General features: G+C 43.6%; 1 protein-coding gene across 3 annotated transcripts in view; it reads left to right on the plus strand.

The window, feature by feature from the left end:
• The first annotated feature begins 585 nt into the window (after positions 1-585).
• RPAP1 (RNA polymerase II associated protein 1) overlaps positions 586-14,112 on the plus strand; it is a 40,198-nt gene continuing 26,671 nt past the window's right edge. For 2 of the 3 annotated variants that reach the window (XM_021533467.2, XM_021533469.2), the window contains exons 1-7: positions 586-680; positions 3,611-3,887; positions 4,756-4,904; positions 5,433-5,525; positions 6,835-7,015; positions 9,744-9,920; positions 12,718-12,924. In XM_021533467.2, the coding sequence (XP_021389142.2) occupies positions 3,698-3,887; positions 4,756-4,904; positions 5,433-5,525; positions 6,835-7,015; positions 9,744-9,920; positions 12,718-12,924 (997 nt within the window). In that variant the 5' untranslated portion in view covers positions 586-680; positions 3,611-3,697. The remainder of the gene's footprint in view (positions 681-3,610; positions 3,888-4,755; positions 4,905-5,432; positions 5,526-6,834; positions 7,016-9,743; positions 9,921-12,717; positions 12,925-14,112) is intronic. The other variant, XM_021533468.2, reaches the window with a different exon arrangement.

Below are 14,112 nucleotides of genomic sequence, written 5' to 3' on the forward strand. Positions count from 1 at the left end.
GATGACCAACTGTGGTGCCTTCCAAAAATGACACATTCTGTAAAGAAAGCTGACAGTTGACCAAGTACTAAAATCAATAACCAACATTAAAATCAAATCTTCTGCAAGTTCCGACAGTTCTCTTATAGTTTCTAATACAGCTTGGCACGTATTACAAGCAACCGGTCATGAATAATAAATTACAGCCATGTTCACAGAGCTTTATGCATCTGCTCTCCCAAAACACTCCAGTCTCGGGCCCGGCCACGCCTCCGATAAGGACAAGGCACATGAACGCGTTTGTGCGTGTGCGGACATCGCTGTGGATGCAGTGGCGGTGTCCGGAGCCGGGATAACGCCGGGCGGTGCCTCGGGCCGCACAAGCGTGTGCGGACATCGCTGTGGATGCAGTGGCGGTGTCCGGAGCCGGGATAACGCCGGGCGGTGCCTCGGGCCGCACAAGCGTGTGCGGACATCGCTGTGGATGCAGTGGCGGTGTCCGGAGCCGGGATAACGCCGGGCGGTGCCTCGGGCCGCACAAGCGCAGGCCGAGCCCACAGCCGCGGCTCCGGGGCCCGCCGGGAGCGGCGGGGCCGCGCCGGGCGGAAGTAAGTGCCTGCGGCCGGGCGGAAGTGCCTGCGGCCGGGCGGAAGCGGTGCGGAGGAGGGCGGAAGTGGCGGCGGAGCGGCGCTGCCGCGCAGGTGAGTGGTGGCCGGGCTGTGGCGGGAGCGCGGCCTCTCCTGCCCGCGGGAGCCCCGAGGCGGGGCAGGGCACGGCCGGCCTGGCCTCACTCGGTGTAGCCAGCTGGGGCCCAGCACTTCGCCGGTACCCTGGTTTAAGGAGGAGCGCGGCTACGGGCGCCGCGCGGCCCCCGGTGCAGTGGCTGTAGCCGCCGTGCAGGGAGATGCTGCGGGGTCTGTGCCGCTGTGTGCCTCACTCCCGCTCGCTTTCCCTCCCTTCCCCCATCAGAGAGGCCTTGCCAGGCCGAGTCTCCGTCGGCTGAGACTTGATTCAGAGTAGTTTTTGAAAGTCCATGAGTGCTGTGAACGCGGTGGGAACGCTGGAACCATCAGCTCTAAAGTGTGTTAATAGCAGTTTGTTGTTTTTTATTTTATTTTGCGCTGTCCTGGTTTCTATTCATTGTAGACACTCTCGAGACAAACTGGGACAGAAGTGTTTCTGTTGGCAAGGTGCTGTGAGCATGCACACAATGTGTGCCCCACAGGCAGTCACAGCTACTGAGTCTTTTGTGACCAGCATGAGATGTGGAACCTCTCTGAAGAGAATTTCTTACAGCTGTTGACTCTTGTGGCTGGGGTTTTTCATCTGTGAGTGTCTTTCCAGTGTCTGCCTTCTCTGTAGCAAGTAAAAGTGTCAAGAAGACTGTTGGCCATTATAGCATTGTGTGCAGAAAGCATTTCTGTGACAGAGCAGAGAATGCATATCGCCATTTTGCAAAGGAGCCAGTAATCCAGAGTGAGGCTTTCATTGCCTGCTGATCTCAAGTGGGGAAATTGTACTTTTCCACTGGCTACTGGGCTGCCCAGGAGAGACTTGAGATTTGACTCTCTTCTTCTCCTTTTAAATTCTTGCCACAACCAACAAGGTCTGAAGAAAGAGGTTAATTTGAGGCACTAATTGTGACAGCAGGACCTTGTATGCCTCTTCCACCCAAGTCTGATAACTTTTTGAAAATAATGCAAAGCTGTAGACTTGAGAATGGGTAAAAAGGCCTTCCCCAGGATTCACAAATTATGGTAGCAGTCAGAGATGATTTTTTTCACTTCAACATACACAAATTTTCTCTTGACTATGTCTTTTGACACAGTAACATCATCACAGATGTTACTGTCTGCCTTTGCGTGTTGGGCTCTGCTGCCGAGGAAGAAAAATGCACTGTAAATGCTGATGAACCAGAAGAAATTAAAAAGCCTACCAGTGTTGGATTTTATCAAGTAAGATGATAGTGTGTCCACACAGCAATCACTATGTAGTGAAGCGCAGAGGTGCTCATAGTCCTTGGGCAGTTTTGATCCCTTAGCTGTGTTCTAGGACAGTAGCTCAGTGTGTTGCTTACACTGGCTGGCTGGTGTCTCTCTGGGCAAACAGATGGTGTAAGCAGCCAGTTGCAAGGCTGGAGGTAACCAGGCTGCTGGGGTTAGTGTTGATCCTCAGGAGCTTGTTAGTTGTCCTGTGTGCTTTCTCTGAGCTCTGGTGGGTAGGAATGAGGACTCCTGATGGCCAGGGGAGTGTTGCTGATGTGCTGCAATGGCTTCCATGGGACCTGGGAAAAGGTGCCCGGAGAAGAAAGCAAAGAGTTTTCCCTGCATTCATTCTGTCTGCAGGTCCCATGTGTATTGAAGCAAAGTCTTTGAGGAAAGGATTTCTGGAAGAACATCCAGCCTCATTAACAATGGCTGCTTGGCCATCTTCTTGTGCTGACAGTTTTCCAGTGAAACAAAGGCAGTTTGAAGACGCGCTGTATTTCTTGCTTAAGTTTTGGTAGGGAGAGACTTGGACAAGTTTATGTAGAGCTCTGTGTGGAGGAGGCTTCTTGCAGAAAGCTTAGCAGCACGGTTTGCTTCCAAGTGTGTGTTTTGTGCCTGTTAAAGGAGGCATCCTCCTCTTTTGGGCTTTGAAGCCTGTGATGACAGGGCAGGGAATGCTTGGCTTGGGATGCGTGTTCTGCTCCTGATGGATATCAAAGAGGGTCCAAGCAAGTGAAGTCTGTCTGTGGGAGCCCCGTTGTGGCAGCAAGCTCCATAAATAAACAGCAAGTAGGTGTGTGCTTTTACTAGGAGTACAGTGAAATATATTTGCAAACAGTTTACTTGCTGCCTGTGAGAAACGGATTGCTGGTCACAGGCTCTAGGAATCAGAAGTGGGGAGCAAGAGTCACCAGTATTTTCATGCCTGGTAGATGAGAGGTAGAGTAGTTGCCTTCCTGGTGAGTTGTCATGTATGCAGTGTAAAAAATTCTGTAGAAATCTCACCCTTTGTTTTCAACCCCAAATTGGCCTGGGCAGTGAATGGAGATGGTTTGAAATAGCAGAGCTTCTGCCAATAAGGGGCCAGTGGAAGAGAATGAGAAGAGGAGGTCTATATGAGGAAGAAAGACATTTTTCACTTGGGAAATGTGAGTGAGAAGGAGAGCAAACAGAGTCAGGGAGTGCATTGTCCAGCTTTGTGTGGACAGTCTCTTGCATCCTGCCAGGGATATTAATGCTGGGATCTGGAGAAGATGATATGCTGGAGCACGCGGTTTATCTGATACTGTGCCTCTGAGATTCTTGGTTGGCACTGATAATTGAGCAACTCAAGTCTGTTGTCTTGGGCAAATTGTTACTCTGACTTTGCAAATCCCAGGCCATGTTGTTGGCATCTGGCAGTGATGCACTTTTTGTCTGTCATTTTGGTGGCTGGATGCCATTCTGCTCCTAGCTGGCTGTTGGACCTTGTGCAGACTTGTCAAGTAGTCTTTTGTTCAACAGTAAAGAATAGGGTTTCATTCGTGTGGGAGTCCCATTTAAGTAGTTGTGTTTGGAAGATCCTGAAGTAGGGGCTCTGTAGTCTGTGCAGAAATGTAAGAAAAATGAGTAGTTTTCCCTTGCTGTCCCCATCCTATCTCCAGGAAATCTGGCTGTGTTCCTCATTTTCCATGTGTTCAAGTCCTATGTGAAAAGCACGTGTGGCTGGGCTGCAAGAGCAAGAAGGCAGGATGCTTTCGAGACCAAAGCCTGGGGAGTCCGAGGCAGACCTGCTGCGCTTTCAGAACCAGTTCCTGGCAGCCAGAGCTTCACCTGCAGTGAAGATTGTGAAGAAAGCAGACAAGAGGAAAGGGAAGGAACAGAACACAGATGCTGAGAGACCCCCGCTACAGGACAGCAAAGATGTAGTCATGTTGGATGGTAAATTTGTTTGTTTCTTTGAATTACTAAGATTCTCGGTCTCTCAACCCAGTGTTGCTTTTCCCTTGCATTTGTGCCCTTCTTGCAGTATTATTTATTCCTTTGCCTTGGAAATTGGCTTGTCCAATGTTACTAGCATCCAGTAGAACCACCTTTGCTGCTTTAGTCCACATTTATCAGCTGTCTGTGATACCTTGCCAGCAAGAGGTGTTTTCTGTAATTTGTACTGTTTGGACTCTCACTGCTTATTTTGCCAACTACCCAGACTCGGTGTCTTTGAGATTTACCTCTCCTAGCAGCTCCAGTTTTCAGCCAGCAGATCTGGCTTGTTTTTGTTTTCTCTTTCAATAGTAGCTGTAATGCTTTTGTCGTGTGCTTCATCTCAGAAGCACAGGGTGCTTTTTTAAAAGCAGCAATATAAATCTTGCAGTACTTTGTTCCAGACAGAGGAAATCATCTGTTTATAGCAGGTGGAAAGGAATTTGTTCATTATCATACAAATCCCTCACTTTTAACAGCTCGCAGCGGAAATGTGCTCTTTTATGCCTCAACACAACCTACAAGGACAGTATTTGGTTCTGTATAGCCTTACTTCTTCCCTTAATTCTTGCAGTAAGATCTCAGTACCCTTTCCTGCTTATGGAGCTCTTTGGAAAGACTTTGTGCCAATACATAAATAGAATCTTCAAGCATGTTTCTCTCCACTACACACTTCAAGTTAGAGACAGGGGACTCTTAATCATCTTATATTTCTCATCAGAGGAATAAAAGGTGCTATTAGGAGGCATTGGTGTGGTACCTGTTGCACAGTGGTTATACAGCAATAACTTGACTGCTTTTTTTTATTATTATTGCTTCCCCTCCTCAGGTCTTCCTGATTCTCTCCCACCTCTAACTCCAGCTCCTCCAAAAAAGTCCAAGATCAAAAGTGCTAGTGTCCACTTTGAGGATGAAGATCCAGAGGAAAGATTGGAGAGTCATGATCGACACATTACAGCAGTCTTCAGCAAAATTATTGTATGTCTGTCTTTATGTGATGATCTAGTGTTTGCTTATTTGAATACTCTGAACTAAGTAGGAATGAAGGGCTCTGTGGCTGCTTTTTATTTCTACAATGTAATGAAGCAGCACTGTAGACCAGGTCCGGGAGCACCTTGAAAGAAAAAAGCTCTTTGGGTGTATTTTTGCTCTCAGTTAAATACAGTTTCAGATCTGCCTTCCAGCCCTGACTGCCTACAGGTAACACTGATTGCATGCAGGCATGTGCTGTAGTGTGGATTTGGGTGAGTTTCTGGACTCTACTGGGGATGTTCTCCTTGCTTTGCACTGGCCTTGGTTTTCCTTTATCTGATTCTTTGAGTGATGTGTGGAGTTTGGCATCCCAGTCTTTTGGAAAATAGCCTCACTTTGTCTCTAAATAAGCACAAGGTATTCTGAGCCTGACGGCAATGTGAGCTGCAGAGCTGAGAGATTTTGAGCCTGCTCTCAGACAAACATGTCTGGCTGTTGCAATGGTTTTACAGGGTTTGAATTTTTTTTCTTCAGGAACGAGACACCAGTGCAGTAGCAGTGACCATGCCAGTCCCCACAGGAGACCCATTCCCAAGGGCATTTCACCGCTCTGAGATAAAAAGTGAGGTAAGGTTAGAAGCAGATGTTTTATGCTACCTTCATTAACAATTAAACTTTCTTCAATTATATCCTAATGCTTAGTGGGGCTTGGTAGGGCTCAAAAAAACCAACTCAGTATGCTGGAGATTATGAGCTTGCTCAACATATCTGTGGCATTGCCACCTGAGTGAAGAAGTTCTTCTACCAAGCTGCCATCAAGTAGCTACTCCCTACCCTGAAGTTAAGTAACATTGGAATCTTGGTTTACCCTTCTTTGGTTAACTTCACTAAGGAGGATCAAATCTGCAGTGCTGTAGTGGAATTGATCCTGTTCTGCTTCTTTTTTTCTGGGGAGCAATCTCTTTTAATTTGTCCACCAGGTTCTTAATTGAAGTTGCACCTGATTTCTCCTGGCATAACATTTGAGTATGGTTGGTCAAGTTATCTTTTGCAGCTTTTTTGATTTTGACATAATTATTTTCTGAGGTTGTAAAACTGTAAGACATGGTTGCTATTATCAGTTGTTGCTGTTGTAGCAAGGACTGCTAGCTGAGTGGGAGTCAGATGCTGGGAGTTAATATGTGATTGACAGCTGTGGTTGCTTTGAGGAGGTAGCTTATTTTGAAGGACAGCTTTTTTGAAAGACAAGAATAATACTTTTTAAACTACCAGTTTTGTTTGCCTGTTGCAGAAACACTCAAAGCAGCTACCAAATGTTCAAACTGCCTTTTAAGCTTCTTCTCTGGACTGGGGACATTTTTTGCTTAGTCTCCTTGGATTTCCTGTGCATCCCCTGTGCAGGGCTGTTGAGAGCCATGCCCATCCATTACCTAGGCAAGCAACATGGTAATTTAGCCAGGATTATTTTAGCACTACTTGCCCACTTCTTACTGTGTAAATCTCTTCACCCTGATGCTCTCTAATCACCTTTTAAGAAGCCTGTTCCAAGCATGTAGTGAGCACAGTGAAGTACAACTCCATTTATACTCAGAAATCCAAGGTATTCAGCTATGCAGAGCTTCCAAACAGCAGGAAAGCTGTAACTATTGTGTTCGGTGACATTTTAGGTGTATTTTCTTTGCTTGAATTCACTTATAATTAATCATCTTCCTTCTCTAGGTGCCAAATCATCCATGTCTTTGTCTCTCTGTCATAGCAGTAAGCTATGTGTTTAAAAAGAGTCACACATGTACAGAAAAGGGCAAGTGACTGCCAGAAGCCTCCCTGTATCATGTCCCAAAGTCTGATCTGAGGATCAGATCTATAAATTTATTAGTGGCAGGTGTGCAGGGAGACTCTGGAGAGAAAAATGAATATGTAGCTTCCCCCTTTGCAGGTGCAGCTGGGATCTGGAAAAAAAAGTATCTTTGCTCAGAAGATGGCAGCGAAAAGAGCTGCTGAAAAGGCGGTGACGACTCCCTCTGCTGCCGAGTCCGTGGAAGTAAGATCACCTGCTCCGGATGCCTTGGATCCTGTGGGATCCCTGGGAGAGGTGCCTCTCCCCAGCGGCAGGGATGGTAAGTGGAGAGGGTTCTTCTTATCCAGCTGACCATATTTGCATAGCCTTAGTAACCATAATGTCAGTGCACCATATTTTTATTGTTGGTAGCATTGTAGCATTGTTGGAGCATTGTTGTCCTCAGTTTAGGAATTTCAAGGTCAGTTGGAATGTCTGTATTGTGGCAAGGATTTGAAATGGTCTCAGATGCAAACTAAAAATTCTAAGGAGAAAATTCTGAGATACATTCTAAAAATTGGGTTAGCTTTCTCACTGGTTTCCTTTTCACTTCACACAGGGAAGTAGATTTATTTTTCAAGATTCTTCTCCTCCTTCTCCTTTCTCTTTGTTATATGTGAAGTTTTTCTTGCTTCTTCACTGATTTCCACAATTTTAGGAAGAGGGTGGTTCTGTGTTGAAAGCATTTGAGACCACTGTGATGTGGGTTCTCACTCCTACTGAAATGTTTGAAAGCTCAGTTTTCTATCACCAGATCTGCTGCCATGAGACTGTGGCTTTGCTCCATAAGGAATGCTGTGAAGCAGTGCTGATGAGTCAGTGCCACCTCCAGCACTTACTTGTCTGACAGCAACGTGACAAGGAAAGATGAAGTCAGTTCAACTGTAACCAGCATCTCCAGGCTTTTTAAAATTTGTGTTGTCTGAGGCAGTCCAGTTTGCTTAGGACCACTCTGAGTCTGGCTTTTTCCCTGACACACTATTTTTTGCACTGAAATAGAGGGCAGATATAATTTGAAGATTATCACCATTTGGCTAAGGTTTGTGTCATCCCTGCCCCCTGTTAAATAATTGGTAAGAGAACTGCAGGTGTGCTGTGCTGTGTGTGCAGAAATCCATAGTCTAGGTCACTCTAATGTGCTTACTGTATGTCCTATTATAATTGGACATGTATAATTCTGTCTGAGAAAGCTGAAAGGGAAATAGAGCAGCCTTATAGCTGTCATCCTCTTGAACATTAACTGTTCTAAAATGTAATAACATGACGGAGAGATTACAAAATGGCTTGGCCTCTTCAGCCAGACTGTTGTGGCAGGATCACCAGAAGCAAGAGAGGGAGGTGTGGGAATCCAGGGCTTCCCTCTGGCTGCCCTGGAGGGCCTGGGACCCTGGCAGGGGGTCAGGAACCCCCCTGTACAGAGCCCTGAGAGACAGTCTCTGATCTCTGTCCATGGAAAAGAGTTTTCAATCTTATAGGATGAATTACAAGCTCTAAGTGTTTAATATGAGTAGTAATTAAGTGTAGCACAAGTGCAAAAGTAAAATTTTAAGTTTCTAGATTAGGGGTTCAAAAGGGACAAGATGGAGGAAATTGGGTGTGGTTTATCCTTTTTCTCCTTCTTCATGCCCTCCATGTTTCACTGTAGTGTTAGCATTTTTCTATTAGTTTAGACTAAAGACACACTGTTCAACATAAATTATAAATATTAGCACATTATAATAAATATAACACACATAATTTCTAATATATAATGTTTATAACTTCCCACTAAGGGGCAGAGCCCCACACGCTGCCCTGCAAGACAAACCTGCGGCAGGGCAGCAAAACATGTTATAAATAAGCAAAAATAAACAATCTTAAAAACCAGCACAAACAAATTATAACTTCTTCTTTAGCAACGGGGCAGAAAAACAGAAACTTTTTACAATCTCAGAATCATAAATACCACAAATTCCAACAGGGAGGGGGAGCTTAATTTCTTGTAGTAGCAATGTATTTGTCTGTTGCAACCCTTAGTTTAATTGCTGGTGGTGGGAAGTGTAGGGATGGCTTTCCAACAGGGAAGCTTACTGAAACTTTTGCCAGGTCACCTTGCAAAACAACTGTGGCAATGACATCAAATGTTCTGGTGTTATGTTGAGAGTCATTGCTGCTGTTTGAACAGGGGTTTGATGCTTTCAGGGCTGGATAGTTTAGGGGCATAGGGATGGTCCAAGTCAATATATGGAGCATATGAATAAAACATAAGCAGTAAAGTTGCAAAGTCAGGTCCTTGTATAGTGGGTTACAGGAGAGCTGGAGGGTCTCACACTGACCAGAGGAACATGTTATGTGGTGCTATGGTTAAATGAAATGAACATTTAAAATGGATTTAGATTGGGTGATAAAGGTGACTCAGTTTTGTTTAGAGTAGGAAGAATGTCCCTTGCTGTAACTGCTAATATGTTTAACCCTTGAAGGTGAGTACAGGACGTTGTTAGAAGCAAACATGCCTGTGTTGAGAATTGATCCTGTATCACTCTGGAAGCTGGTTTACCTCAAATAAGTTTCTGTGTTGCTTAGCAGATATTTACTAGGTCATGGTTCAGCTGACATACGAATGTGGGTTCAGGCATTCCTGGGCAGGGAAAGAATCTAGTATTCACTAGGTTGGAAGAATGCTCTGTTGCATCAGTTGTGGATTATGCTGCAGTTTACCTTTTTGTGCTGTTGCTTTGCATTAAAGATACATAATTCCTTTCCCTTGCCATCTTCCTCAAGCTCCCAAAGAAACAAGCTGGAAATTATGTCAACATGTTTGTTGTGACATGGGATAAAAGCACAAATGTTTTAGTTTTGTTTGAAGCTAAACTAAACTTCTTTACTCCTATGCTAACTTTACTACCAAGGTAAAGAAAAACAAAACAACAAAAGGAGAAATTATGCAAGCCTGTTAATGACAGAGTTGAGATTTATTCATGATGCTATAGACACAGATCACTAACTGTTTTTTCTGCTGCTTCTTACAGATAAAGATGATGACTTTTGGACCTCTCAGCATCCTTGTCTCATAACAGGAGAGGGTCTTGGAAGCCAAAAGAGTAAGCAGGAAGCTCAAGCTATTCACAAAGAGAACTTGGAGAAGCTGCAGTCCATGTCTGAGGAGGAGATCCTGCAGGAGCAGGCGAGGCTTCTGGCTCAGCTGGGTATGTGCTTCCCAGGGTCAGCTCTAGAGTTGAGGCAATTCATTGAATGTGTAGTGTCCTGAAGTCTTAGCGAATTTATGGGTCAACAATGGGAATTTGGAGTTCCTGCTCCTTCCATATTTGGATAGTCTTGCTTCCATGTCATGTCACTGGCTTATGAGTAAGAACTAAGTGTGATGAAATTAGAGCGTTTATTTTTCAGTGAGGGTTGGTTTGGCTTAAGTCTTTCCTGTCACCCCTCTGCTGTGGGTTAAGACAATCCTTGCACTTTATTGGCTTGCACTCTGAATACATGGTTGCACATAAATGTTTAAGGTCCTAAAATGTATTTTTTTGAAGCTGCTAAGAGGCAGTGTCATAGCAATGCTGAGGTGAGAAAGAGCCCTTGGTCTTCCCCTCCAGAATACCTCAAACTCGGGCCAGAACTGTCAGTACCCATATAGGGAGAACATATGGGCATGTGGGAGATTTCAGTTCAAACCTATACTTGTAGAGCAGAAAAACTTGAAATTAGCCTTGACTTTTAGAAAAAGTGTTTTAATTATCAGGCTGTTGGATACAGGCATAGAAGGGGTCTGATCTCTGGTTTGGAGCCCTGTCCACAGTGGTATTCTGAGAATGCCTATCACTGGCAGCTGATGACAAGGTAGAGGAGAACACTGAATGTGGTGTGTTTGATAAGACTTCATGTGATCTGGGTCACTGCAACACTTGTTGGCATTGGTTTGATGAATTTATGTGCTCAGGAAGAGCAGATGTACAGATGTAGGTGGCAGACAAGAATTTTTAAAATTCTCATGATTTCAGGTCTTCTAGCATCGAATTTAGATGTGAGCGGCATTTTAGCTGTGAAGTCTCTTGTGGGTTCAACTTCAAGATCATATTAATTATCTTGACTTCATTGCAGGCAACATGGGTATAACTGGAAAGGTGGCAAAGGAACTACACAAAATAATTGCAGCCAGATTGTTTAGGTACTCCATCCTTCATTCAGATACCTGAGTATTTTATTTGGTTTCACTGCTTATAACAATGGCACGAGTGTGAAAAATACCCTGATTACATACTTGCTTCTTGTGAGTGATTTGTGATTTTTGCTCCTTGTCCCCACCACTCTGTCCTTTGGGATATTAGTGAAGTGAATACTTAAAGAGTTTAAAAAGGATGGGATGTACTGTAAGTATTTTTGAACAAGATTTTCTGAAGCAATGTCTTTTCTATATGCTTTGTAGATTACAATAGTAGATACTTTAGTCTTTTGAGGCCTTAAAGAAACTGGGAGTAATTTTGGAATTCCCAGAATATCTGTGTGATGAAACACTCCTGAACTAAATTGCTGACTTACAGATAGATTTAGGAACTGTACAGGTACAGAGCTGTGAATTAAGGAGACTTTTTCTCCATTTTCGGGAGTGTGAATAATTTGTGCATGTTAAGTGCTGTCCAGTCCCTGAATTAACTTCTTAGTTATGAAGCAGATGATACTTTGTGGTGTGAAGTATGGAATGAGTATGTAGTTCTGTGCCGGGCAGTGTCTTGTTGTTGGTACCGTGCTGATTTTATTAATGGAGACCCTGGACAGAAGTAGACTTAGTTTCTGACATACTGTGCACAGACTGACATCAGTGGCTTTTTTGTCACTGTGTGAAATGATGAAATTATGAATACAGTCTTCTGTGTACAGTGAAGTGTAAGAAAGTGAGAGTTCTTGCCTGCATTCAGAAAAAAAGGAATACTTTAATGAGACTGGCTGAATGCCTGTCCTTCACCAAGGACGGTTTAAACTGCATCATTGAGGAGAACGTGCAGCAATCGTAAGTGTGGGATAGTTGTTCCAGAGACATAGGAGTCATTTTTCAGATGACTTATCTCCGGTACAGAGCATTTCTCAACTGCTAGTCCTTTGTCCTCCAAAGAATAAATAAGCACTATAGGTGTTATGTTCTACTTTATATATCTCTGACACTGCTTACTGGAGTATTTCTGTACCTTGTTGAGGCACAATGCACAATACTCTCACTGTTCACCTCTGGCATAAGCATCTCAGCACCATCTTCTAAAGAAGACTGTTCAGAGAATGTGCACTCCATCCAAAATGATGTGGGATATCTGTAGCAGATCTGAAAGTAAAATGATGGTCGTAGAGCCATATGAACATAATCTATCCTTCAAAACACATCTACCTCCCAAATGTTTCTCTTCAAAGCATGAAGAGAATGGCTGTGTCTTTTTTCTGGGTGTTGTCAGACCATAATTGGAATGGGGAGTTAGTTCAGGACAAACAAAGATCACCTTGGAACATAATATCTGAGCTGTGACTTGCAGTTCTACTGCAATTCAATAAAGATCAGGTAATTACTTTTGTGGGGTCTGTTGTGTGTATTCTTCTAGTGTTCAGATTGATGTCACTGTGTAGTCCACAGGCAGGGACCACAGACCAGAATTCTCTCCACAGTTGATAGTCATGTTTAGATGTCACATCTGAATGGCAGTGAGGGGAAAAGAAGCAATTATCTTTATTTGTAAGCTGGGAAAATAATTTTTTTGTGGTTGCTTTACCCTGAAAGACATTTGTCAGTTCTTTCTCTGGTGTCTCCTCACCAGTCAGTTACTCCCACCTTATGTGTCTAAGAAGTCATAAAGCAGTGGAGTGCCTCAGTTTGAAGACAAGTGCCAGCTGGTAAGAGAAAGAGGACACGTAGAAAAGGCTGAAACATAAATAGCAGGAGCTATAGGCCTATAAGTATTTTGAGACTTTCTTTCACATCTCTGTCTGTCTCTTTGTCAATACTTGCAGATCCCAGTTTAGTTGCTTTCTTAAAATCACAACGTGGTAACAATGAAGGCCCGAAAAAGGAATTAAAAATGGAACTGAACAGACTGGAGGAGTTTGTGGAATCTCTGCCTGTGGCTCAGCATGGTGTAAGATCATCTCTTTCCATGCAGGAGTCAAGTCTGGAAGAACATGAAAGGAAGGAAGAAAGTATGAAGGTAGAAATCATGGGTAAGAAACAAAGTGCATATTGTTAGTTTTCTGAAAAATAAAAGATTTGTATGGTGTTTACATCAATCTACTTCCTAGTGATACAAATCTGAATTTTATCCTTATATTAAAAAAATATGTGTTTTAGGTTTAAAAAAAGACATCTCTAGATGGGCTCCACAGATTGGAAAGGTGGTACAGTATGTAATGGAAGTGACCTGTTCATTTTGAAATTTGTTCTAAGACCTCTGAAGGGAAAATGTGTTTTAAACTAGGCATCATTGCTCTTGTGTTCAGTCATGTGAACAAGGATACAGAAGAGTGTAGTAGTGAGATTCAGCTGGATTTAACTGGTACTGGGCTCAAGAGAATGCTGGGTAGGTAAGGGTTAATGATTTGTTCACAGGATAGCACAGAGGTGACCATTGCTCTCACTTTAGGGAAATTGCTCATATAGAGCATGTTGTCTTAGTGTGACACGGCTCCTGATGGCCCCACTCTGTGTCTTGCATCTCAGAAGGCACCCAGTGATTTTCACAGGATAGGGCTCTTTTCTTTGTGCTTTGGATGGAGGGAGAAGTATTAAGGTGTAGAATGTCCTGCTTTTTGTGGAGTGCTACAGGGCTATTGCCTCTTATGACAGAACCAGAACCCTTTAATGCTCAATATGTGCCTGTATGAGGAGAAAGATGCTTTATCTCCAGTAGCGAGAACAACCACATATATTCTCATAGCTGAGAAAGGAAGAGTTTTCCATTTAGGCTTCTGCTCTTATTGTTGCTTTCCTTGCTGCTTTTTCTCTATAGCAATTTAATTTTCTCTGTTGTGATTTTTAAGCTCCCGTTGACATTTTCCTCACACTTTTGTTGCTAACATACTTGTCCCACAATTTCATGTAAAGTTTTGCCTTTCTCCATCTCTTGATCCTCTCTTCTAATGCATTCTTTGTGTTCCAGTGTAACCTGCAGAGTGACTAAAGAAGTCTCTGAATCACTTTGGGATTTCAGCTTGATGTTTGCAAGAGATAACAAGCATTTACCATTTTCATGCTGAGAGCTATGAGTCTGTCAGTGTATATCTGTGTGTGTGTATTCAGGAGAAGTAAAGCTTGGTGTCTTTTTGAGTAGGGCACTTGACTGAACAGTCCTTTTGCAGTTTATCCTCAAGTTTTACTTTTCCACAAATCCATCTTAATCAAAGAGATTATTT

This window comes from Lonchura striata, chromosome 6 (assembly GCF_046129695.1).
Source record: "Lonchura striata isolate bLonStr1 chromosome 6, bLonStr1.mat, whole genome shotgun sequence".
Taxonomy (NCBI): Eukaryota; Metazoa; Chordata; class Aves; order Passeriformes; family Estrildidae; genus Lonchura; species Lonchura striata.